The sequence below is a fragment of the Adiantum capillus-veneris genome, chromosome 28, assembly GCF_014529385.1.
Source record: "Adiantum capillus-veneris isolate H3 chromosome 28, ASM1452938v2, whole genome shotgun sequence".
NCBI classification, from domain to species: domain Eukaryota; kingdom Viridiplantae; phylum Streptophyta; class Polypodiopsida; order Polypodiales; family Pteridaceae; genus Adiantum; species Adiantum capillus-veneris.
In genome coordinates this window covers 31,733,157-31,758,849 of record NC_140958.1, presented here as the reverse complement: position 1 = coordinate 31,758,849, position 25,693 = coordinate 31,733,157, and the positions used below count along the sequence as shown (strand labels likewise).

The 25,693-nt window shown below is 44.7% G+C and overlaps 1 protein-coding gene across 4 annotated transcripts in view; it reads left to right on the top strand.

Moving 5' to 3' along the window:
• The first annotated feature begins 1,264 nt into the window (after nt 1–1,264).
• LDA (limit dextrinase) overlaps nt 1,265–25,693 on the top strand; it is a 158,697-nt gene continuing 134,268 nt past the window's right edge. For 2 of the 4 annotated variants that reach the window (XM_086504028.1, XM_086504027.1), the window contains exon 1: nt 1,268–1,657. In XM_086504028.1, coding sequence (XP_086360154.1) covers nt 1,395–1,657 — 263 coding nt within the window. In that variant the 5' untranslated portion in view covers nt 1,268–1,394. Of the gene's footprint in view, nt 1,658–25,693 lie in introns of all 4 variants that reach the window. The other 2 variants (XR_015186918.1, XM_086504026.1) reach the window with 2 other exon arrangements.

The window sequence follows — 25,693 nt, the reverse complement described above, 5'->3', positions numbered from 1 at the left end:
AACAACTGGTATGGTCCATTGATACCTGTAAAATACATCCAAGGCTAACTGAAATTGTTGTTTTGTTTGGATGGATGCAGGTAAGGACTCTATCTTATCTTGGAAGGTTTTTTTACTTTGGCAAGCTACCCTACTCTGTATGGAACACTCACTGATGACTTGGGAAGCTCTTTTACTTTCTGCATACTGAAAGGGGATCTCTTTCCTACAAACATTGTACTTAAATAATTCTAATACTGAGTTGTTTTTGTATATATCTATTCCTTGATTCCATTGCCAGCTGTCTTTTGAATGTAAAAATTCAATTATGTCTTATTATTTAAGATTTAACAGCTTCACACACACACACACACACACACACACACACACACACACACACACACACACACACACACACACAGAGACACACACTCTAGAAATATAAACATACAAACAAAGAGACAAACGTAATGGACAAGAAAAAAAACATATAGCTAGAGAGAGAGAGAGAGAGAGAGAGAGAGAGAGAGAGAGGAGAGACTAATAGAATTTTTTTTTCTAACAAGCATTGTAGAAACCTCTGAAAAGACTTCGACAAGTTTGGTTGAATCAACATTGGTCCTAGCATCAATTTCTACTTGAGCCGTCCAAATTTCGTAATTTGTGTAGGTCTCCAAGTGAATGGTACCCCTTTTTGGATAAGGTTCACAAAATTCCTGATGAATTGTAACATAAGCCCAAGAAGCTCCGTACATCATATAGCCTCAACCTTGGCTAGATCCACGTTAAGACCCTTGGACAAAACAATGTGTCCTAGGCAGTGTAATTCTGCTAAAAAAAACTCAATATTTTTTCTGTTGATCACCTATCTGTGTACCCTCAACACCTTGAACACTCGTGTCTGATGTAGATGTTGCCAAAGAATGTGTTCACGTAATACCAATGTTCTCTAAAGATCTTTTCCATCGTCGTGTTAAGTGTTGGAGGAGCATTAATGAGCCCAAATGACATCATCGAAAACTCGTACAATCTAAAGGAAATCTTTTTATGACGGGTAAAATGAAAGGGATATAACAATCTTTATAGACACAGTCGGAGCCATACCGTCAAGAGTGTTTGAAAGCCTTCATCATCAACCCTTCTCCACTCGAATCTTGGAGGTATAAGTGCTTTCAACAGTTATGAGTTACCCCCTCCCTGCAGTTAGAGTTTGGAATGCAGTTAGAGTTTGGAAATCTGAGTTACCTATGTTGGCCAAAAGGTGAGGCCGTGAGGGTCCTCTCGTAGAGGCAAACACGTGTCAACAATCTACAGTCGCGCAGTCACGCGGACGTTTAGCAAACATAAAGGTTCTCTACCACCAATGGCTACTTAGAGCTTCTTGCTCGTCTCCACTCTGCATCAGTGGAGGTGCTATGGCGGTCTGTTCCTTCCCCAAGGCTCCTTGCTGCCCTGCCTCCTATTTAGTAACCTTCTCCCCGAAGCAGGGTCATCCTAAATTACACAACCTTTCTCCCACCTCATTGTTCAAAGTAGGAGCGTCCACCCCGCCGTGCTTCCTGCCAGACGTTGGAAGAAGTAGTGCATCAAACTTGCGTCAGGGTCTCCGCATTTCATCTTGCATGGAACCCTCCCAAGGTGCATTGCCTCTGCAGACAGTTCGCATTCATTACCATAGGTAATTTTTATTGTTCTTTGTCTATATGCCGAAGTGTGTGTCAACAAAATCCGATTCTTAATTAAGTGTTGGTACCATTATATGTACACTCAAGATGATGGCTGATGGTACCATCTTTCTTTACTTATGTTCAAAGTATTTCATCACTGCATGGTACACGTAGATGTACAAAACTTCTTAAGAGCTGTAACCGACTGATTTATAGAGCTGAAAAGAAAATTGATGGCTGAAAATGGTGCTGTAAGAGAGCTGAGACTGTTTGCCAACCAGCTAACAATTGTGTGGTGTAGACCGCTTTCTCGTTTTCTGAATAGAGCTGGCTGAAAACTGTTAGTTCCGATCTTCCTTTCTGCAAAGGAAGGTAACTTATTAGTGGTTGATGGCTGAAATACCGATTTTCTTTTTTCAGTGAAAAAAAAAGGTTTGAAAGGCTTGTAAACAATCAAGAATTTTAATTTTTCTATTCTTCTTCTTCTTCTTCTTCTAGCTGGCTCATTTGGACTCCATTTTAAATTTTGACTTGAAAACTTGCTCTGGAATGCTCAGGCAACGAAACTTGCTTAGAGACTCTTCCTTTGGAGGTGCACTTTCTTTATGCTTTGTATTGCTGATTTTTCATGTTTTTCTTACGCTGAATTGGCCCTTGGTTGTGAGTTGGCCATCTGTACACCATAGGCCATGTGCATCTGAGCGACCACGAGATGGGCGTGTCTGTGGTACCCAGGCCCAAGAAAAGCGTGAAATCTGTACGGCTGCATCCTCTGTCCAAGAATCCTCATGTACAAATATTATAGCGAGGAGCACTTTGAGTGTCTGCAAAGAAGTATACCACAATGTGTCTACATCTAGATGAATTAGATGGTGTCACACTGAACTTGGCTAGTAGTCAAAGTGTCTGAATCAAGTCTATCACTCCCAGGCATAGTCACAAGGGACTCGTCCCGAAGAGTGGGGACGAGGCTTAAATGGATTTTTAGTGTAAAAAAGAGGGTGGGATGGCAACTGGGGACGGGAAGCCTAAAAATGGGCGTCCCCTTTGACTATGCTCCTAGGTCCCCTGTGTGGTGTGAAAACTCTAGATCCTCGACTTGGATCCAATCTAGGCAATGGATCTCTGCCACATAGCGGGAAGGAGAAGCCAACTGCTGTGTCTAAAGCCTCGGTGCCTCTAGGGGGGAGAAAGAGAACGCGTACTCTGCAAAACAGGTTGCCTCGAGATCGGGAGATGGGTCGTCGAGGAATCTTGTAAAGCTGTAGTCATCCCATTGTCGACGAATGTCAAAACTGGTCAGCCCGCAAGGGACTGGAGTCTGACGCAAAAGGAGAGGTCGCACAGGTAGGGTTGTCCCTCCCGAGCCAAATGGCTAGTAGCGAAAGCATTGCAAAGAGAAAGCCGAGCTACGAAAGAGAATCCGGTCCCTTGTGCCTGAGGGGGAGTGCGAGAAGGGTCAGGAGAAGAAGCTGAGGCCTCACTGGGGGGAATGGCGGGGGCGGAGGAGGGGCAGGGGGAGGTGGGCGTGGGGCAGAGAGTCAGTAGCGGGAGAGGCGGCAGAGGAGGGACGAATGGCGGTGAGACCGAGGTGGATTGGGGCTCCTCAAGGGTATCCTGTTGTAATGTGTCAAAGCGGTTCCCTACAGGGACCCATTGCTGCTGAACTACCGTAGGTCGCCCTCTAGGGGGGATAGTGTGGCGAGCCCGACCTTGTCGGTCGCGGTCGTTGGGGACGGGCACCACTTGCCAACGGAAAAGAACAGACTGAACAACTTTATGCACTTCAAATAACAATTGAACTGAAAGAGATGTACGACGCCCGAGATGTGGAGTGGCGGAGTTCCACCCCAAGAGAGCACTGGCCCCAAACGTTGGTGCCCCTTTGGTATTTCTTTATATTGCTTGAACTGAGTACACTGCTGGTACTCCATCCTCTTCACCTTTGAGTAGAAGCATGCCAGAGAATGAGCCATCTGCATATATTTAAAGGCCCTTGGTCTTGACAAGCAGTTACATGAAAAGCATTAAACTCTAAAAGCATCTAGCCCAAAAGCTAAACATCTGCCAGTGCAAATTACAAAAATTTGTACAGCTGCCATATCAGCACTTACAATGTAAAACGTGGAATTCCGTATTGTCTGCCACGTCAGCATACCAACGCAAATTCTAGGCTGTCCGTACAACTGCCACATCATCATGGCTCAACACAATTGAGTGTGTGTGTGGGCTCTGCTTCATTTAATCTCTTTAGGTCACTTAGGCACCATCGGATGGGGCCTGTCACAAACGGGAGCGCATTACAATATAAAATATACTCAGATAAATAGAATTTATCACTTAATATTGAAGCCAAAGGATATAGAGAGAGATAGATAGAGAGAGAGAGAGTGAGAAGATCGACACAGTACTGGGGACCAGAAGATGGGCTGGTCCCCCCCCGTAATAGTATCTTTATTACTGAGGAGAAGTCTATACAAGCACTTGAACCGAACGTACTACCACGTTCGTTCTAGAATAAGACTTGATGGTTCCCGGAAGCCTCAGCTTCCGATTCCTAGGGCAAAACCCTATTCCAAGGAACTTTCGTTCCTTATTCCAATTCCTCGAGAATCAAGGTTCTCGCCTCTGGATCTCACCTTCCAGACTCGGGGCATGGCATCCCTGCAACTCTTTTCGAACTCTCTTTCCAGAGTCCTCTTCCCGCAGAACAACTCTGCTTTCCCGGACACGAAGTCCTTACTTGGGAATCCCAACTTCCGGATCGCAACTTGAGAGACTACCTCTCTCCGATCCGTGGATCTTCTTCCCAAACTCGGGTACCAAAACCCTTGGGCTGATCTGGCTCTAGTTCCTCAGAGCGCTTTTCTCCTGCAAAGGCTCATGCCTTCCTCTGCTCCTACTCCCTCACGAAGAGGAAGTACACCTGCAATCAAATACTCAAAGATCATAACATGAAAAACGTTACCTTCAAAGTCTCGACGCTCGAAACGCAACTCCGTTCTCGAAAAGCAATTCCCCGGAAGAGATCTTTACATAGAAAAATCCTCTCTTCCAATCCTACACACAAAAGAGGTGTGTTGTCGGGTTCCTTCTCGTAAATCAGCCCCGTCTACGACGTTTATGGGCTGAAAACAGAGAAAAACAGCAACTTGTCGCGATGGAAACACGCTTCGTAGGCACTTCTTCGCGAGGGAACTCGCGCACTGGGTCTTGGCGACATCTGGTACACTTGGGGCAGCCATGGGCATCACCGGCAATGTCTTCTTTATGGCTGAAATCTGCAGTAGCATCTCCTCCTTGCAAAGATTGGTCCTCCCCTCTGAGTGAGGGCATGTGATGCTTTTATAGCCCCTAGCCACGGGCACGAATAGCTGCTCGCGTAGAGATTGCGGCCGTTTTTTTTTTTTTTTCGTTGTTCTTCCATAAAAAGAGAGAGAAAACGCTGGCTTATCTGTTGCCTTATTTATCAGATTGTTGCCCACTTATTAAGTGGGCGGCCGGCATATTTTAAAAATAGTCTGAACCTGCCCAAAAATTCAATAAAACCTTATAAGTTAAAAATAATGCTTTCACAGCACTTCCCAGGCGTCCCTGGATGCAATCACATGCACAGTTGCAATGTAGACATAGAATTCCTCGCGGGAAAGCAGATGCTTTCCCGAAAAGCAATCCCACTTTCTCAGAAAGCATCTGTTTTTCCTCAAAGTTTCCTCTGAACCCATCTTCATTCAAGTGCTTGCTTTTTCCTTGTGCACAATTCTAACACAGTTCGGAATTTCCTCCCGACTATGGATATTCTCTTTCCGATGCACCCGTCACCCACCTTGTGACGCATCAGGAATACCCATCACCTAGTCCTTTCCTACCGAACTTACGGTACAATCTCCTTCACGATGCTCTATGTCACCCATCCTATGACGCATCAGAGATGTCCGTTCCCGGATGGTCGGATACTTCTTTCCGATGCTCCCTATCACCCATCCGATGTGACGCATCAGAAGTACCCGTTCCTGGTGGCCTTACAGATATTCCCTTTCACGTTGCTCCCGTCATTACTCTAAATGACGCACTACGAATATTCTGTACTCGGATGTCTCCAGTGAGAAAAACCCTCTCACTTAAAATTCCAATAATTCATTTAGAATTATTTTTCCTTGGTGTTCCAAGCGAGAAAACCCTCTCACTTATAAATCCAATAATTTATTTAGAATTATTTTTCTGTCAGATAAAGCCAATTTAGCAACATCCTCTCACTTATAAACAATTGTCCTCAACTGTAGAGGTCCAACTGAACTGCCGGGGAGAAACCGGAAAGATTGCAAATCTTGCTCGATGGTGAGTTGAGCTAGTCCTTTCTTAAAAGAGAACTTAAAAATTAAATTAAACAAAAATTTAATAATTCAATACTTAGCTTACTAGTTCATGTCCTTCCTCTAGTACCTCGAGGATATCCTTCACCATCATCAAACTTACGAGCAGTGGAAGAACTCGTCATTCGCGTCTTTCCAACAGATGGAATGTTTCTGTCACAAAGTGATGACGGGACGGACAGCAGAAACCCTAATTTCTGCCAGAAACCCTAAAATTCCTGCAAACCCTAATTTCTGCCAGAAACCCTAATTTCCGGATATCGCGGAGGCGGATTATTAATTTTTTTTTTTTTGGAAAATTGATGAGCGACGCAAATTTCGCTTTTTCTCTACTTAAATGAGAAAGAGAGAGAGAATGCTTTTGCTTTCATGTTTTGACTCTGTGAGAGAGAGAGAGCAATTGCTTTTGATTTGAAGCTTTTGGGGCTCTGCTTTTGGGCATCCCTTGTAACCTTTAAATTAGTGGCGAGGGCCTCACTTCTCAGAGCATCTGGACGCAGAGTCTGAGAGTGAAACCCTAACCGCTCTCTTGTACTTTGATGATTGATTAATACAAAAAGAAATACCGAAAGGGGCGCCAGTCTTTGGGGCCAATATCTCTAGGCACGGAACTCCGCCGGGCCAGTGCAAATCTATTGTGATCTGTAAATTGTTTTGAAGTGGTTATTTGGTGCTGTCGCGGTTGATTCTTGACTTGGAGTGTCCAAGTTTGTTACAGTTTCCTCATTCGAGAGTCTGTTAACTCAATTCCACCTTCTCAATCCGAGAAGAATAATCCTCCTAGAAATCAATCTAGGTATTTGTCCTTGCGCATAATCCTGCGCTGTTAGTCCGGAGGGTATTAAACCTCCCTTTCGCCTTCTCAACCTCGAGAAGAATAATCCTCCTAGAAATCAATCTAGGTATCTGTCCTTGCGCATAATCCTGCGCTGTTAGTCCAGAGGGTATTAAGCCTCTTGTGTCCTCCCATATAGGGAATGCTCAAGTCATAGAGCATTAAGCTCGATGTCTTTCTTTCACAAACAAAGTTTGCGATCACCTTAAAGAAGGTTCTTGTTTCGGGCCGTCGCTCAACGTAGGCGGACGGTTCCAATTCGAAGATTCCTTGTGCACGGCGGCACTTCCTTCCAATCTTTTCCTCCTGCGAGTTATTACCACCAGCAATGTTTCCAAACGCCCATTTCCAAACGCCCATTAGAGTCTCTTCCTTACAGAATCATAAAAAATGATTCACCTTGCGAGCATCAATGACGATTTGCAAAATCTCAGGCAGATAGGATTCTAGCCATAGCATTTTCTGAACGTACGTTCAAACCCGGTTCACAATAGAGCGAACCCTCTTTGAATCTCAGGGATGTTCTCCCATATGTAATTCTTACCATTTTGAAACGGTTGACGAACTATATTCTTACAAACATAATAGTTCGAATTTATTCCAGCAGCGTGTAAATGCTACTTGACCTGCTCATGGAGAAACATATACCGCAACCAAAAGTTGCTATTGTAATGGTAAAGGCACATAGCCTACTCAATGATCAACGACCATCAGAAAACCTCTTCTGCGTAGAGAAACTCAAATTCCTTCTACCAAACACATCTCAAATAGAGATTCTCGTGTCGGAATATCCTTGCGCGCAAAAAGGCGCTCAAGAGAGTATAACAAACTCTCGTCCAGTTCCTTGGCATAGGTCTGCATCTTCGTGTGTTATCCATGTACTCAAAAGTGTACATAATTCTTACGCTGTCTTAGAGTTTCAATGAACCTCCCTTCGTAAGATCCTTAGAGCGAAGACGCTCAATCTTACGATCTCTTGGCTCGATCTTAGAGCAAAACCCGGTCATCAAATAATCTAGGATTTCAATCCTTGGATTCCTCGAGCACAGGCCGTAGTTGTCACTTGTTCCTTCCCTCGTAAAGAGAGTGTTCATTCACTTGTGCGAAAAGCACTACCATGTCTTCCCTGACCGGGTAGGGGGTGTGAGCTTAAAGAGTATTCAAGCTTGATGAAAGCTTTTCTTTGCTGGAAAGCTCATAATGGTTCCTTCATAATTTTCCTACCCGCAGTAGCAGGTAATCTATTCGGGAATTACCGGATACCAGATCAATAGTCGACCTTCCGACTAGTTAAGCAAGCCAATTCATCTCAGAAAACAATGTTTCAGTTTGATCCTGCTCTCATAAACACTCGAGAGTGGTAGTCCCGGTTAGAGATAACCATATCTTGTACAAAAGAGCAAACAAGCACAATGCACTTTATGATTTCCTCAAAGATGTAACTTTGATTGAAAACCTGCCCTCTCACTTAAAGTTCGAGGGTCTTCTATTCAAGAACTCAGGAGTTAGATTGAATTCCCTTACTCCAAACTTTCTGTGTTCAATGATTCCCGTCCCACTACGGGGATTGGATTCTATGTACACTAAGGTGTACACTTTCAGCTTTTATTGTTGACTCTACCATCTGTTGCAAAGTATTTTGCAGATGCGTCTACAAAATTCAGGCAAAAGTCCTTTGTTGAATTTCTTCATCTTTCCTTCCTCAGAGAGGATCGAGACTGGAGCTACCTTGGCAAGAGTGAACCACTACTTGCTTTGACTCACTCGTGTTCCTATTGGGCAAACCTATCCCAATCTTCTTGGATACCTTCCTCAAAGTGTGGAGGAAAAAAATTTGTCAAAAAATTCAGCCTTGAATTGAATCCAAGTCTTGTTGTAAGTTCCTTGCAGAGCTTTGGTATACCACCAAGTACTTGCAATCCCCTTGAGGTGTTTAATCACATGCCTCATCTTCGACGCTTTTTCAGAAATTGCCGTTTGCAAAGGCAACTTCAAACTTGTCGAATCAATGCGGTAGCTTTCGGGGCATCTTCCCTTCCGTCAAAAGTATCAAACTTGACTGGAAGTGTTCCTAGGTCTAGAGACCTTCTTCATATCCTTCCCGGAATGACGGGATTTCATGGCTATAGTTCTGGATTGACGTTCATGGATATTTTCTGGGTTCTGAAGAATCTCGAGCATTCCGCTCCTTGGATTCTCTAGGTTCTTGAGCATCATGCTCTTGTCGCCTTCTCAGAGAATCCCAAGCCTTGTGTCTACTTCTTTTAGAGAGAAAAAAAATTTCCAACTCTGCGAGCTTTTCCTTGCAGGACTTAGGGTTCCGCTTGCTTACTTCTCTCTTGGCTTGTCATGGCTTCTTCCCGTATCTTCCCAGAGTCGTCCTCCTTTACAGAGAAAGAGAGGAGACCATGCTCTGATACCACTGTCACAAACGGGAGCGCATTACAATATAAAATATACTCAGATAAATAGAATTTATTACTTAATACTGAAGCCAAAGGATATAGAGAGAGATAGATAGATAGAGAGAGAGTGAGAAGATCGACACAGTACTGGGGACCAGAAGATGGGCTGGTCTCCCCCCGTAATAGTATCTTTATTACTGACGAGAAGTCTATACAAGCACTTGAACCGAACGTACTACCACGTTCGTTCTAGAATAAGACTTGATGGTTCCCGGAAGCCTCAACTTCCGATTCCTAGGGCAAAACCCTATTCCAAGGAACTTTCGTTCCTTATTCCAATTCCTCGAGAATCAAGGTTCTCGCCTCTGGATCTCACCTTCCAGACTCAGGGCATGGCATCCCTGCAACTCTTTTCCAACTCTCTTTCTAGAGTCCTCTTCCCGCAGAACAACTCTGCTTTCCCGGACACGAAGTCCTTGGGAATCCCAACTTCCGGATCGCAACTTGAGAGACTACCTCTCTCCGATCCGTGGATCTTCTTCCCAAACTCGGGTACCAAAACCCTTGGGCTGATCTGGCTCTAGTTCCTCAGAGCGCTTTTCTCCTGCAAAGGCTCATGCCTTCCTCTGCTCCTACTCCCTCACGAAGAGGAAGTACACCTGCAATCAAATACTCAAAGATCATAACATAAAAAACGTTACCTTCAAAGTCTCGACGCTCGAAACGCAACTCCGTTCTCGAAAAGCAATTCCCCGGAAGAGATCTTTACATAGAAAAATCCTCTCTTCCAATCCTACACACAAAAGAGGTGTGTTGTCGGGTTCCTTCTCGTAAATCAGCCCCGTCTACGACGTTTATGGGCTGAAAACAGAGAAAAACAGCAACTTGTCGCGATGGAAACACGCTTCGTAGGCACTTCTTCACGAGGGAACTCGCGCACTTGGTCTTGGCGACATCTGGTACACTTGGGGCAGCCATGGGCATCACCGGCAACGTCTTCTTTACGGCTGAAATCTGCAGTAGCATCTCCTCCTTGCAAAGATTGGTCCTCCCCTTTGAGTGAGGGCATGTGATGCTTTTATAGCTCCTAGCAACGGGCACGAATAGCTGCTCGCGTAGAGATTGCGGCCGTTTTTTTTTTTTTTTCGTTGTTCTTCCATAAAAAGAGAGAGAGAAAACGTTGGCTGATCTGTTGCCTTATTTATCAGATGGCTGCCCACTTATTAAGTGGGCGGCCGGCATATTTTAAAAATAGTCTGAACTTGCCCAAAAACTCAATAAAACCTTATAAGTTAAAAACAATGCTTTCACAGCACTTCCCAGGCGTCCCTGGATGCAATCACATGCACAGTTGCAATGCAGACATAGACTTCCTCGCGGGAAAGCAGATGCTTTCCCGAAAAGGAATCCCGCTTTCTCAGAAAGCATCTGTTTTTCCTCAAAGTTTCCTCTGAACCCATCTTCATTCAAGTGCTTGCTTTTTCCTTGTGCACAATTCTAACACAGTTCGGAATTTCCTCCCGACTATGGATATTCCCTTTCCGATGCACCCGTCACCCACCTTGTGACGCATCAGGAATACCCATCGCCTAGTCCTTTCCTACCGAACTTACGGTACAATCTCCTTCACGATGCTCTATGTCACCCATCCTATGACGCATCAGAGATGTCCATTCCCGGATGGTCGGATACTTCTTTCCGATGCTCCCTGTCACCCATCCGATGTGATGCATCAGAAGTACCCGTTCCTGGTGGCCTTACAGATATTCCCTTTCACGTTGCTCCCGTCATTACTCTAAATGACGCACTACGAATATTCTGTACTCGGATGTCTCCACTGAGAAAAACCCTCTCACTTAAAATTCCAATAATTCATTTAGAATTATTTTTCCTTGGTGTTCCAAGCGAGAAAACCCTCTCACTTATAAATCCAATAATTCATTTAGAATTATTTTTCTGTCAGATAAAGCCAATTTAGTAACAGGGCCTAAGTGACAGTGACCTAAAGAGTCCCATAACTTATGGGGTCCCATAAGTTGGTGGGAACTCTTCGTGCCTCGACCCCGGATTTATTAGCCACTCCCACCCTTACTTCATTGCGCACCGGGCGCGCTCCTGTCTTCATCGCTCTGTCTTTCAGGGCATAAGCCATAAAGAATCCCAGATTACACATGGGTTCTCGTTGAGAATCTCACAAAGGTAACACCTCTCAGAGGAGATATTACAGGGGCAAGGAGATACTCGCTCTAGAACAGATTTTGGAAAGAAAAGTGAAAGGGATATGAATATTTTGTTGTCTGTGTCCAGATAACTTGTAGGAGCAAGGAACCTGCATATGAAAGCATTTGGAAACATGGAACTGGACCTAGACTCTTTTGCAACGAGGTGAACCATTTGCTTAATATTTTTCTTGTTTTGTAGGTGAAATCGAGAATAAGTTGACGAAAAATTGGGAGCGACGACAGCTCCGGAACCTGATCACGATTCGAGATAAGAATTATGAACTTTGAATGAATGATGATGATTCTAGTGCATCAAGATTCCCATATGAATGAGATGACTAGATACTGCTGTGAGCGCATCAAGAGTTTTTGCAGGATAAGATGGCTACACAAGGATCTAGGTGCATCAAGACTTCTGGACGGATGAGATGACTAGATGATTGAAACACTGTGAACTAAGTGTGTGAATGAAGAGCTTTGAAATAGGGATTTCCGAAGATGCATCTGATTTATATATGAAATTAGTGTTTTCTGGAAGAACTTGCTATATGTGTGCAGATAACAGATGAAATCAGTGATGATAATGATTTTGGAGCAATGGCCCGAATGAACTTGTGTCACGTGACACATCCAACCTTATGTGTCTGTGGACAAGCTACAGCATGACAAGGGTTCAGTTCAGTCAAGTTAGTTTAGAATAGGAAGTGATCTGGCACTTGTGTGAGTTTGTTCGCAGACCGTGCATGTCTAGACACTTAGTGTAGATGCATATCCTCTGGTTGCACACAGCATGATCATAAGCATTCCCATCAGAATCCTTCAGGGGAATTTTCCAGTGCATTTAGCCTATTTTCCCTATTTGTGACATTTTTCACTTATTATTTTTAAGTGACTTTTGTTGGAAAGTAAGTAGGGCAAATTGAGTAAGTTTGTATATAAGCAAACCTAGGCTAGCACTAATTGGCAGAAGAGGCAGCAGGAGCACCTTGCTCAACAGGCAACTTCTCAGCAAGACCAACCCCCGCAACTACTCTGGCGTTTTCTCCACATAAGACCCAGCGTTTTTGCATTAGATCAGCCTTGGCGATTCGTGCACAGCAGATCAGCCCCGGCATCGTCAAGACACAGCAGATCAGCCTAGCGTTTTGCTTTTGCAGAACAACCGGCGACAGCAGCAGATTTTTAGTCCTAGCGTTTTTGCATCTACTTTATACCCCAGCATTTTGCAGAGACAGAACCTCAAGAACCACCAGCGTTTTCAGTTTTCAGCCCTTAGACACCGCATATCAAGTCCTGAACCTTGCAGATCTCACCTTCTCGCAACAGTTCCTCGCCGCACGGTCAGTTTCCGCAAGGTTTACAGATTCAGCTCGGAAAACGCAGATTTCAGCATCTGCGTTTTCAGCGCGTTGTCGTCGCATCGTCGTCATCGACATAGAGTCAGACTTCAGCAGATACAAGATTTGCAGATTTCAGCCTGTAGTAGTTTCAGATTTCAGCCCGTCTCGTCGTCGTCCTCATCGCCATTGGCATCCGGCAAGTCCAAGCATTGTAGAGATTTGTGCAATCATAAGTAGACCGCTCTCGCCATAGAGAGTGGAGCCTTCGGAGGAGGGTTTTACAACGTCTCTGGTGTAGTATTCTCTCTCTCTATCTCTCAGTCTCATGCACTTTCATGCACAGAGTCCATTCACTTTGTTTGTGTCCATTGCACTCTCTCATTAAGAACGGAAGGCTCTCCCTTCCATAAGAACAAAAGGAACCTTGAGTACAGTTTGGAGCACTCATCTTGAGCAAAGCGCAAACATTCATTCCACTGTACCTAACATTGGTATCAGAGCTTTGGCAGTGTTCTGTATCACTCAAGGAAAGAACCACAAGAATCACAAGATTTTTTTTTTTGCTTGTTGCGGTCGCACGAACCCAAGTTCGCTTGGGCGTGTTGATTCTTAATCGTGTTTTTTGAAGAGTGACAGGAATCCCAAGAAAGAAGGGCTTGTCCAGCCTCCCCTTGTGTCTCTTTTCACTCATTGAGAGCGGACCGTGCACTTAGCGGCCGGCCAATCGACGTGAGGTGGGAAAAAGCAACCTTGGTGTGAGCGCAAGGCCGCCAAGGGGTGCGCCCGCGGAAAGGAGTAGAACTCGGGTGAAGAGAAGATCCTTCGCGAACACGGTTTGCAAGCGAAAGAAGAACCTCAAGAACCTCAAGACCCGCAAGAACCTCAAGACCTCAAGACCCTCAAGAACCCAAGAACCCAAGACCCGCAAGAACCCAAGTTCCTCGTGAACTTAAGAACCCACAAGAACCCACAAGAACCCACGACTTCAGAATGGTCATCACTCGAAGCGGAATGGATACTTCGCTTGGAGGTGATGAGTATGAGAGAGGCGAAGAAGAATTTTCCCTACCAGGAGGTTTTTCTGACCCTTCCCCATCTACGACAAAGATTGCACTAACTCCCATGGCGGAGTTGAAGCAGTTGTTTATGGAAAGAAAGCTAGAACGCGAAAGAAGAGAAGCAGAAAGAAAGGCCTACGAAGAACGAAGGGCAGCCATAGATCGTGAATACGAAGAAGGAATGGCAGCCATAGAGCGTCAGTACGACTTGGAAGAAAAAGAAAGTCAAGCCAAATTTGATCGCGAGAACAAAGCAAGAATGCAAGAGATGTTGCGACTCTTTTCTTAAGTGCAGGCACAGATGCAAGAGATTCGGGAAAAGGAGTCTCTCTCACTCTCTTCTTCTCCAAAGCATGACACACAGGATTTGCATGATTGTGGGAAGCATGATGATTTGAATGACAATGATTTGCATGATGATGATTTGATTGACAATGACAAGCATGATGATTTGCATGATGATGATTTGATTGACAATGACAAGCATGATGATTTGCATGATCAAGATGTTATTTCTCACAAGCATGACGAGTTGTATGAAGATGATGTGATTGTTAACAAGGATGATGTGTTAGTGGATGCTTTTTCTAGCGAAGCTAACCTCGTTGTAGATTTGATCAATCACGAAGAACCGATCTTGGCTTTCGAGTCGAGGTTCAAAGAACCCCCACAGGACGATTCGATCATTCAGGAAGAAGCGATCTTGGCTCTCGAGCGTCGGTCCAAAGAACCCTCACAGGAAGTATTGTGTTCGCATGATTCATACGCACGCATTGTTCGAGTGTTTCATTCGTGATCAGTTCCTGTATTTTCGTCAGCGTCTTTATGTGATCCCTTTTACTAGGCATGACATATTGTACGTTGAGCACTTCTTACTCATGAATGAACACGAAGGTATGCGGATTGTTCATGAAAAGCTGAAAAGTATGTATGTAAGGAAGTCACATTCCATGTCTCTTCCTTGGCATGACACATCTGTAGAACGAGCACATGAAAGTATGAGCACCAAGAATGGGCATTTCCGTTGTAAATTGCCATAGTTGATTGCTTTAGATCAGAAGAGAAAGATTCGATATCATTGTTTGCGTGTGTGTGGTGAACGGTTTGGCACTCCATCTCTTTGTTTATCTACATTGCATGCACAGTCGATTAGGACGACATGATTTTTTCCACTCACTTTACATGAAATAGGTGTGTTCATGGTTTTGTGTTGGAAATGGTTTCAGGAATTTTCAGCCATGGAGATTCTTGAAAAAGAAAGAAGCATGACTCTTGACGAAGTTGAAGCATTGAAGGAGCCACAAAAGACTGTCGCTTTCGGCGCGGCCCAAAGAAGCAAGCGTTGCAGACCTTTATGAAGTTCGAGTACCACACGACCCACACATCAGAGTGGGCCGATGAAGAGTCCCTTCCAGGATTCTGGATGCTATTGGCGATCTCCGTCGACGCCATACAGTTTGGTACCAGTACCTCACTTTGAAAAGGAGGGGATGTCACGCGACACATCCAACTTTGTGTGTCCGTGGACAAGCTACAACATGACAAGGGTTCAATTTAGTCAAGTCATTCTAGAATAGGAAGTGATCTCGCACTTGTGTGAGTTTGTTCGCAGACCGTGCATGTCCAGACACTTAGTGTAGATGCATATCCTCTGGTTGCACACAGCATGATCATAAGCATTCCCATCAGAATCCATCAGGGGAATTTTCCAGTGCATTTAGTATATTTTGTCTTTTTTTGACATTTTTCACTTATTATTTTTAAGTGACTTTTGTTGGAAAGTAGGTAGGGCAAATTGAGTAAGTTTGTATATAAGCAAACCTAGGCTAGCACTAATTGGCAGAAGAGGCAGCAGGAGCACCTTGCTCAATAGGCAACTTCTCAGCAAGACCAACGCCCGCGACTACTCTGGCGTTTTCTCCACAGAAGACCTAGCGTTTTTGCATCAGATCAGCCTTGGCGATTTGTGCACAGCAGATCAGCCTCGGCGTCGTCAAGACACAGCAGATCAGCCTAGTGTTTTGCTTTTGCAGAACAACCGGCGACAGCAGCATATTTTCAGCCCTAATGTTTTTGCATCTGCTTAATACCCCAACGTTTTGCAGAGATGGAACCTCAAGAACCACCAACGTTTTCAGTTTTCAGCCCTTAGAAGACCCCGCAGATCAAGTCCTGAACCTCGCAGATCTCACCTTCCCGCAACAGTTTCTCGCCGCACGGTCAGTTTCCACAAGGTTTACAGATTCAGCCCGGAAAACGCAGATTTCAGCATCTGCGTTTTCAGCGCGTCGTCGTCGCATCGACATAGAGTCAGAATTCAGCAGATACAAGATTTGCAGATTTCAGCCCTTAGCAGTTTCAGATTTCAGCCCATCTCGTCGTCGTCCTCATCACCGTCGACATTGTCGGCAAGTCCAAGCATTGTAGAGTTTTGTACAATCATAAGTAGACCGCTCTCGCCATAGAGAGTGGGGCCTTTGGAGGAGGGTTTTACAACGTCTCTGGTGTAGTATTCTCTCTCTCTATTGCTCAGTCTCATGCACTTTCACGCATAGAGTCCATTCACTTTGTTTGTGTCCATTGCACTCTCTCATTAAGAACGGAAGGCTCCCCCTTCCATAAGAACAAAAGGAACCTTGAGCATAGTTCGGAGCACTCATCTTGAGCAAAGTTCAAACTTTCATTCCGCTGCACCTTACAACTTGATAAAGATTCATGAATTTTGAATCACTTATGATTCAATGGAATTGTCGTGAGCGCATCAAGAGTTCCTGCGGGATGAGATGGCCACACAACTAGAACTCAATGATTGAACCACTCTGTTCAGTATGAACTTAGTGTGTGATTGATGGATTGGGATCCCCGGAAATAATTACTCGTACATGACAATGCTCGAGTGTAGATGGAATGATTGACCAAATCACTGCAACATTTTGGTCTCGGAAATCTATGGACATGATCGCAATATGGGATTATTTAGTTTGACATCAGTGAGATCTGTGATAGATCTAGATACGATTGCTAAATACCTTGTCAAGAATCATGGTCCTAGATCAGAACAAAATCTATGGACGTGACGCAATATGGGATTAGTTAAATCGACATCAGTGAGGTCCGGTGCGGATGTAGATGCCATTGCTAGATACGTTGCCAAGAATCACGGTCCTAGATTCTATGTGATGTGATCTGAATGTGGTGTGATGTGACTGTCGTCTTTGTACAAGTACTGGATTTGTGTCGTCTAGTGCGTCGGTACTTAAGAGTCAACGAACTGGTTTATGGCTTATGTCTGATTTTGCAGGCGTAATCGAGGGCTATTACAATTCTTTCAAGAGGGGGGTATGCCACAAAATGATGACGTGGCAATATTGCCCGGACACACACATACACACACGGTAGATGACGTGGCATGACAGTACGGCATGCTGACGTGCTAGAAGGTACGGATTGATAGTACGACAAGCTGACTTGGCAGACAATATGAACTTTCGTGATTTGCGCTGACAGGTGCTGACAGTGTAACAAACTTGGACACTCCAAGTCAAGAATCTACCGCGACACCACAAATAATCACTTCAAAACAGTTCACAGTTCACAATTGATTCGACACTGGCCCGACAGAGTTCCGTGCCTAGAGATATTGGCCCCAAAGACTGGCGCCCCTTTTGGTATTTCTCTTTATATTTAACTGTGTTCAAAGTAGAAGAGTGCAGGCAGGCGCTCACTCTTAGACTCTGCATCCATATGGCCTGAGTTATGAGGCCCTGCCCACATATTTAAAGATTACAAGGAATGCTAAAAGCAGAGCCCCAAAAGCTGGTAAACTCAAAAGCCTTCTAAAATAAAGCATCAAGGCTCTCTCTCTCTCTCTCTCTCTCTCTCTCTCTCTCTCTATGAACAATGCGCCATCATGATACTCTGAACAATGCGCAGCCGGACATGCAGTAGCCAAGTGGACAATTTCCAGTAATGCAATTTGACGTTCAAACATTGCATGACCCAATCCACTTTTTGAGTATGGGTAACATTCCAACCAATGGGGTACCCCAAGTGCCTTACAATCACATTCGGAGGAACAATCTCTCCTGGCCACAAAAAATCATGCCAATCACAAGAAGTCAGTGATAGAAGCTTCGATTTGCAAAAATTGACTCGAAGACCCGCAACAAGCCCATATATCTCCAAAGCTTCCATGATCACTTGAACCTCAGTTTGACAATTACGAGGCATGAACAACGAGTCATGAACAATGAGTCATCAGCATAAGCTTGCTTGACGAAGTTGCGACTCCACGGTTACTGCAGGCCATCAAGAGAACCAGTGGAAGTCAAACGGTCCAGATGCATCAACAAAGGATGAGTGGCAATAGCATACAACAATGCACGAAGGGGACATCCTTGTCTAACCGAGCAACCAAGGGGCCAAGAGTCTGTCAGCTCACCATCAAGGATCCTCGAAGACGAACTGCAAGGATACAAGAAATAAACTATATCAGCAAATTTAGGACCAAACCCAAGACAACACATCGTGGTTGCAATGTAGTCCCATTGCACAGTATTGAAAGCCTTTTCAATATCCACCTGCATGACAAGCACATCCTGCTGCATGTACTTTGCGTATTCCATGCCAATCATCACATTAGCCAAGTTGTCATTAATTTGCCGACGTGGTATGAAACCATATTGAGATTGATGTATTCCTGCAACAAGGTGATCCTTAATTCTGTTCACCAACAACTTAGCCAAAATCTTATACACGACAGGCATCAACGTGATCGGTCTCCAGTGCGAGAAATGCTCACAAAGTGGTTGTTTGGGCAACAATTGAAGCAAGCCCTCTTTCCAAGAAACCGGCAAATCTTGTGTTTCCCACGCTGTATTCATCATGAAAAGCAGGGGCTCTTTTAAAGTCTCCCAAAAAGACATAAAAAACTCCACAATGAGCCCATCCCAGCCAGGAGATCGCTAGCGGCCCAATGAAAGCAATGCACTGTGCAATTCAGAATCACTAAAAGGTTCCTCAAGGGAAAGTGTATCTTGATAAGAAATGATCGAGCGTACATGAGAGAGGAGCAATCGTCGAGCTTGATGCACCGCTGACGATTCTTGAGGTGGAGCAGCAAAAACCTGTGTATAATGCAAGACCATGGCGTCAGCAAGTTCCTGTTTAGAGGATGTCCAAGCACCTGAAGGGGTCTTTACACGCTTGATGCTCTGAGAAAGTCTTGTGTGATGCAAATGCTAGAAAAATTGCTTCAAAGCACATCCTTTATCCATAAAAGCCCGTTCACAAGCCCGTGTTTGCCACTTTTCAAGCTTCTGTTTATCATCAAGTTGTATGCATACACGGGCTTCACACAACTCCGATAATTCATAGTCAGATAAAGGCCTCGAATTAGCCAATTCCTGCAAATGTTGACAAGCGTGTTTAGCATCCATAACTTTGCCGCGCGTCTAATGCAAATATTGTTTGCCATAATCTTGGATAGCACATTGCACTCGCACAATAAATTGAAACCACACAGCGTCAAGATCAAGATGCATGTGAACCATCAAGGGGGGAACAAGTCCAACAATCATATCTCGAAAAGCGTCAAGGGTAAGATAAGCATTATTAATATGCAGCAGATGCTTCCGAGAAAGAGGTCTATTACGAAGCGATTGTCCAGAGTACAAATTCAATATCACAGGGTGATGGTCAGACTCTGCAAAGAATAGTCTATTTTCATATTACATGTAAAGTCATCGTATTGCTTCATGTGTAGAACATACCATCTATCCAGACGTGCACGATACGAGTGATGAGCAACATGTTGAAAGGTGAAACTTGTGCCGTCCGGATAAAGAGAACGCCACAAGTCAAACATCTGTGCAGAAACCAAAAGTTGATCCCATGCTTGTCTCTCCACAAGCAACATGTGAGAAGTACCTGTGGTGCTAACATTAGGAGTACTATTAAAATCGCCACAAAGAAGTGGCATTGGATGTCCATGGATAAGAAGCAGATATCTCGCCATAAGGCAGCCCTTTGCCCAGAAGCTGTACATATGCATACAAACCTCCAATTTCATAAATCTGACCATTTAACAAGCATTGCGCAATCATCCAACGACCCCTCGAATCATTTCTCACCAGGATTGGTTGTAGATCATGCCTAACTGTCACAAAACGGGAGCGTACACGAGCACTTAGAAATCTGAAAAATATAATACTTTGCAAACATGAGAGAAGGGAGAAGATCGACACAGTATTGGGGACCAGAAGATGGGCTGGTCCCCCCCCGCTAAGAGTATTCTTTATTCAGGGAGAATTTGTATACAAGCACGAGAACCCGAGGAAACCCCTCCGTTCAGTAATCTTAGACCCGAAGGTCGTGCTTTCCCGTAAAGGGCTTGGGCACAAGGCCGTTCCTTCCCGTAAGGGACTTAGGCGCGAAGCCGTACTTTCCTGTAAGGGACTTAGGCGTGAAGCTGTACTTCCCGTGAGGGGCTTTCCCGTAAGACGGGAGATTCCTGCAAAACAAACCACACAAAGCAACAATTCTCAATGCGTATCAACACCTTATACCTGTCGCTCCTTGCTCGGAAAAGCGACCTCCGTACTCGGTCGTCACACGAACACTTGCAATTTCCGTCGCCAACCTCTGCTCCAGAATCCCAGCGCTAGCTTCCTCTGCTACTTCCGGCGTGTTAAAACTGGAACGCTGGCTACTACTTTATAGGGCCTGGCACCCGGCGGGAATAGAGCAGAAAAGCAAGACCCTGGCGCCCCCCTAGAGAGAGGAGAGAGAGAGATCGCAGATTCAGCCCCCCTGCGTAGCTTTTTAGCGCTGGCTTATTTTTAAGAAGAGCCTTGCTTTATTTTATTAATAAAAGGGTTGGTCACTTAAAAGTGACCGGCCACTTTATAAAATAAAGTGTGAACCTGTTCAAACTTTAAAAACTCACTCAGTTAGTGAAAATAATGCTATACGAACACATTCCAGGCGTCCCCGGGTGCAGAACACGGCACAGATGCAATGCTGACACAGAATCCTCGCGGGAAAGCATCTGCCCTCCCGCGAATGTTCCTGCTTTTCGTAAAAAGCTTCATTGAACCCATCTTTATTCTTGTGCTTGCGTTCTTACGCGTATTTTCTTACTCAGTTCGGATTTCCTCCTTAGCCTACGGGATGCCCCCTTACTGATGCACCCGTCACCCATCATTTGACGCATCAGGGGCACTCGTAACCCGGCCCTTTCCTTCGAACTTACGGAAACTCCTTTGCGATGTTTACCGTCACCCATCAAATGACACATCAGAGTTACCCGTTCTTGATGGCAGTTCCTGTAGCTACAATCTTTTAATAGTTCTTAGTGCACATAATAAAATATCCTAAAAAAGAGATTAATCATTAAAAATAAGAAAATAGTCCAATTAGCAACATCCCTCTGGCTTCTAAACAGTTGACCTCAACTGTAGTGCTTGGACATATACCTCCAGTATCTCGGGATAAGCTGCTAATTCCTCCTGCGTCATCCACTGAGCATCTAGATTCGAATAGTTCTTAAACTTAACCAAATACTTCCGTGTTATCTTTCCGGATTTGAGAGGCTGCTCCTGATGACTTACTATATGCTCCGGTTGGAGTATTTCTTCTGTTTCCTCAACCTCAGGAGGTTCCTCAGCACTAGGTTGGCTTGGAGGCGGTCCCACATATGGCTGGAGTAAACTGACATGGAAAGCATTATGAATCTTCCAATTAGGCGGTAGCTCTAATCGGAAACTGACATCATTCACTCGCTCAGTGATCTTAAACGGCCCATAATAACGGGTAGAAAGTTTTACCACTTTCCCCTTATGAGACGCTTGTTTCTTAAGTCTTACCTTCTCAAACTTGAGTAAGACTAACTATCCGACTCTTAAGTCTAGATTCCTTCTGTGCTTGTCTGCAGCTTTCTTATGCTTTTCTTGAGAGCGTAGAATAGCTCTCCTAACTTGCCCGTAGGCTGTGTCCAAATCCCGGACAAATTCATCTGCAGCAAAGATCTTATCCTTAGTTAAAAGGATGGGTGGAAGCAAAGGCTTACCATAGAGAATCTCAAAAGGTGCTTGCCCTGTCGATGAGTGTATGGTATTGTTATACGCATACTCGACAAGAGGCAAATATTTCTCCCAATCAGATTCCCGGTCTGACACATAAGCTTTTAACATATCCAATACTGTGGAATTGGCTATCTCACTTTGCCCGTCCGTTTGAGGATGGTAGGCAGATGAAAAATTCAGCTTCGTACCAAGATTATCCATCAAGGCACGCCAAAAATTTCCTGTCATGCGAGGATCTCGATCACTCACAATAGACGTAGGCATTCCATGATGCTTAAAGATCTGTGCCAGGAAGACCCTAGCTATATGATCTGCTTTGATCTTTTTCTTGACTGGTTTAAAGTGTGCTTGCTTGCTTAACGTGTCCACAATGGTCCAGATCGCGTCATTTCCAGTATGAGTTCTAGGAAGGTCCATGATGAAGTCCATGGCGATACTTTCCCAAGGTTCATTAGGCACAGGCAAAGGTTGTAGCAACCCAGGCGTCCTATGCCGATCATACTTCACTTTTTGGCAAACCAAGCATTCCCTGACATACTTATCAATGTCTGCTTTAAGGCTAGGCCAAAAGAAATATCTTTCCATTGCTAAGGTCGTAGGGAGAATACCCCGATGACCCGCATCCATGATCTTCTTTCTTAATGGTTCCGCCACACATATGGCCTGATGGTGGTAGAGATAACCGTCCCGAATGGAATAGGGAAACTCATTCTCTCCACGATGTAGCTTTCCCCAAATGGTGGAGAAGTCTGGGTCATTCGGATACCAATCCGGTAGTACTTCTAATTCTTGGTGATACACCGAAGTGATAGCGTTCACCCTTGGCCGCCTAGACAATGCGTCCGCGACCACATTCTTACTCCCAGCCGTATGAAGGATCTGGAAGTGAAACATAGACAAAAAGTTTGCCCATCTCATCTGCTTCTCAGATAGTTTCCTTTGCGTAAGAAAATACCGCAAACTCTTGTGATCAGTCTTGATCACAAAATCCGCTCCCAGAAGATAGTGCTTCCAGTTGGATAAGGCATGAATCATAGCCGTGAGTTCTTTTTCGTAGATTGATGCATGCAACTCTGCATGCTTAAGCCGTCTGCTTTCGTAGGCCATTGCATGGCCTTCTTGGTTGAACACTGCTCCGATGCAATCGCCTGAAGCATCGCAGTGAACCTCAAATGGTTTCCTTAAGTCAGGCACTATCAAAATAGGTCCATGGCTTAGCAAGTACTTGAGCCGATCAAAAGCTCCTTGTTGCCTCGATCCCCATCTGAACGGAATCTTCTTCTTTGTCAAATCATGAAGTGGTCCTGCTACATGAGCAAATCCTCGGACAAACCTTCGATAATACGAACATAGTCCCAGGAAGCTACGTACATCATGTACCGTAGTGGGAATAGGCCAATCTTCTACCACTCGGATCTTGGCAGGATCCATACTCACTTGATTGTGAGAGACTATATGGCCGAGATAGTGTATCTCTGAGAGAAAGAACTCGCTCTTCTTTGCATTCACATGCAACTCATGCTTTCGCAATTCTTGAAACACTAAGTCCAAGTGCTTCCGATGTTCCTCTTCTGACTTAGAGAAGATGAGTATGTCGTCAAAGAATACTCCCGTAAAAGCTCGATACGGGCTGAAAATGCGGTCCATCATGCGATTGAACGTCGCAGGAGCATTGGTCAAGCCGAAAGGCATTACCAAAAATTCATATAGTCCAAAGGTCGTGCGGAAAGTAGTCTTATGGACATCCTCAGGGGCGATCCGTATCTGATGATACCCACTCTTTAAGTCTATGCGACTAAAGACACTTGCACCCTGCAACTTATCAAGTATATCATCAATCCGAGGGATCGGAAAGCGATTCTTGATCGTGATCTTGTTTAAAGACCTATAGTCTATGCACATTCGAAACGTGCCATCTTTCTTCTGCACGAGTAGAACTGGAGAACAGTAGGGTGAAGCACTTGGCCGTACTAACCCTTTCTCTAGAAGCTCGTTGACTTGCTTCATAATTTCCTCTTGTTGAGCATGACTCACCCGATAAGGGGGTTGATTGGGAGGCGAGCTACCCGGTATGAGATCTATGCGGTGATCTTCTGGGCGTACCGGAGGGAGTTCATCAGGAAGTGTTTCCGTGAAACTATCTTTGTACTTTTCAATAAATTGAAGACGCTTAATTTCCAGACTAGAGAGAGAGTCCCTACTAGTTTTATCCTTCTCATGTGCAAAAATCAAGTAAGCAGAAACACACTTCTTCATTTCTTTCTTAATGGAGATATGGCTTACAATTGGAAACTGCCGAGCTCCTGCATCAGCATGTATCTTTATGTTGCTAATTGGACTATTTTCTGATTTTTAATGATTAAATCTTTCTTTTAGTATATTTTATTATGTGCACTAAGAACTGTTAAAAAGATTGTAGCTGCAGGAACTGCCATCAGGAACGGACAACTCTGACGTGTCATTTGATGGGTGACGGTAAACATCGCAAAGGAGTTTCTGTAAGTTCGGTGGAAAGGGCCGGGTTACGAGTGCCTCTGATGCGTCACATGATGGGTGACGGGTGCATCATTAAGGGGGCATCCCGTAGGCTAAGGAGGAAATCCGAACTGAGTAAGAAAATACGCGTAAGAACGCAAGCACAAGAATAAAGATGGGTTCAATGAAGCTTTTTACGAAAAGCAGGAACAATCGCGGGAAGGCAGACGCTTTCCCGCGAGGAATCTATGTTTGCATTGCATTCGTGCATGTGGTTGCATCCAGGGACGCCTGGGAAGTGTTGTTAAATGCATTGGTTTTAACTTATAAGGTTTTATTGAGTTTTTGGGCAGGTTCAGACCAATTTTAAAATATGCCGGCCGCCCACTTAATAAGTGGGCAGCCACTTAGAAGATAAAGCAACAAAACCAGCGAGCGAATTCTCTCTCCCTATTTCGGGTAGAACAGCGCCAAAAAAAAAAAAAAAAAAAACGGCCGCGATCTCTACACGAGCAGTTATTCGTGCTGTGGCCAGGGAGCTATAAAAGCACCACATGTCCTCACTCACGGGAGGTACCAACATCAGCAAGAGAAGACTCTGCCGCAAGAGATCGCGAGACTATGAAGCACGGAAGTCGCTTTTCCCGCGCAAGAACGACAGGTATCTATTGTGGATTCGCCATACGAATTGTTGTCGCGTGTTTGTGTGGTTTGTTTTGCAGGAATCTCCCGTCTCATGGGAAGGCCTTTCACGGGAAGGTACGGCTTCACACCTAAGTCCCTTACGGGAAAGTACGGCTTCATGCCTAAGTCCCTTACGGGAGAGTACGGCTTTGCTCCTAAGTCCCTTACGGGAAGGAACGGCCTTGTGCCCAAGCCCTTTACGGGAAAGCACGACCTTCGGGTCTAAGATTACAGAACGGAGGGGTTTCCTCGGGTTCTCGTGCTTGTATACGAATTCTCCCTGTATAAAAGAATACTCTTAACGGGGGGGGACCAGCCCATCTTCTGGTCCCCAATATTGTGTCGATCTTCTCCCTTCTCTCACATTTGCAAAGTAATTTAATTTTCAGATTTTCAAGTGCTCGTGTACTCTCCCGTTTTGTGACAGTGGTATCAGAGCTCGGACTCCTCTCTTTCTCTGCAAAGAAGGACGATTCCGGGAAGAACGGGAAGAGCCATGTCGAGCCAAGGGAGAAGCGTTGAAGAGGAGCTTCAACAAGTGCAAGCTCAGCTTGCGGAGTTGCAACAAATT